Raw genomic sequence first — 1,362 nt, 5'->3', positions numbered from 1 at the left:
GTCTGGGTTACGTCCAGTAATGCTGAGTTAAGAGTTTAAAAAGGGGGGAAATGCCAATGGTGGGGTCAGTTTCTACTACAGATGAACAGGTAAGTTTATTAAGGCTAATGAGTGGCCATAAAAGCTTGACTTTTCAATATGCTAAACTTCCTATACTTGTTAATCAGCTTCAAACTTTCAAATTATATCAGACTCGCCAATGTGAGCTTACATCTTTTATTCTGAAGGATACTTACACTGCAATCAAGATTTAAGAAATCATAAGTATTTTGGCACACAACCGATTGGACTTTTAACAGTATTCATCGTACATTTACTTTTAATGCTGCCTGTAACTCTGCTTAAAGGAAACAAAAAAGTGTGTTAAGGGAGTACAGTATTTCACATGTGGATTTCTGCAGTTGAGACAGCTGAACAAATATTTTACCAGTTCTAGTTTTCACAACGTAAGTAAGTTCTGGTCACTGTTGTGAATTTTGAACTTTGCTTGATCTTGCTTTTAGACCCAACAGCTCTGTTTTCAGTTCTCCAGGCTTAGGAGGTATTTCAGGTATACTCTGTTAGAAATAGAGAGAGACATCAGTGTTGTGGCAGAAGGAAAACTAAACTCACAAAACAGCTAAATTGTGATTATACCGCCCTCTTTTTTGAGGAGAGTATAATTCTTACATGCAAAACATCTTAAAAATTAACCTATTACCTTTTTGTAATTTGACTTTTATTTTAAAGTGGCAAAATATTATTTGAAAAAAAGGAGGAAAAAAGAAGAATGGACAGTTTATTTTAAAGGAACAAAGCTGCTTTTTGCCATTTAAGAAAGTAAGTGTGGTTGAGATGTCTAGTACATGTGAAATTTCCACGCATATTCTTTGTTTTGGTGACAGAAGAAGTTGTTTCACTGCTTGTACCTTTCTGCTTTAGAAATTAAGCACTGAAGCAGGAGATGAAATTTAAAAAAGGAAAAAATACCAGATGACATGACATTTCAAGAACTGTACCTCCTCAAAAATATGGTAGTTTAAAGAGGTGTAGATCATTAGATCATTCTGAATAAATATGCCTATTTGCCTGTAATGAAGGCTACAGTAGAGACTATAGCCCCTTCTCGCCACTTTTGCACGCTCTTTTCACAAGCCAACTTCCCACAGCGTAAAACCCCTTCTGAAGAAGCCTGGAAGGCGTTCCCATTGCCGGTACCACGCCGCCAGCCTGAAGGCGGCTCCCAAGAGACGGCCTGGCCCCCGGGCCGCTGCTTCCTCGTCTCCTGCAGTCAGGCCGGAGGCCCTTCTAACAGAAAGCCTCCACAGGAGACCCTCCATCCCGCCCAGGCGCCACCGGCCTCCGTCACGCAACCATCGACCG

At 40.3% G+C, this 1,362-nt stretch overlaps 1 protein-coding gene across 1 annotated transcript; it reads right to left on the bottom strand.

The window, feature by feature from the left end:
* Positions 1–461: 461 nt before the first annotated feature.
* On the bottom strand, positions 462–1,319 carry LOC104075015 (chromosome unknown open reading frame, human C12orf73). The gene is made up of 2 exons (XM_009575351.1): positions 1,140–1,319; positions 462–557 (listed from the first exon to the last, which is right to left on the bottom strand). Exons 1-2 carry the CDS (start codon positions 1,317–1,319, stop codon positions 462–464), a joined length of 276 nt encoding a protein of 91 aa, XP_009573646.1.
* Positions 1,320–1,362: the final 43 nt, after the last annotated feature.

The sequence above is a fragment of the Fulmarus glacialis genome, unplaced genomic scaffold (genome assembly GCF_000690835.1).
Source record: "Fulmarus glacialis isolate BGI_N327 unplaced genomic scaffold, ASM69083v1 scaffold28313, whole genome shotgun sequence".
Lineage (NCBI taxonomy): Eukaryota > Metazoa > Chordata > Aves > Procellariiformes > Procellariidae > Fulmarus > Fulmarus glacialis.
The sequence above is the reverse complement of the archived record's forward strand: the minus strand, read 5'-3'. Positions and strand labels throughout refer to the sequence as shown.

Coding starts and splice junctions, on each gene's coding strand:
- LOC104075015 (XM_009575351.1), bottom strand. CDS start 1,319: ATGGAGGGTCTCCTGTGGAGGCTTTCTGTTAGAAGGGCCTCCGGCCTG. Junction 558..1,139: donor GGGGTTTTACGCTGTGGGAA/GTTGGCTTGTGA, acceptor TATTTCTAACAG/AGTATACCTGAAATACCTCC.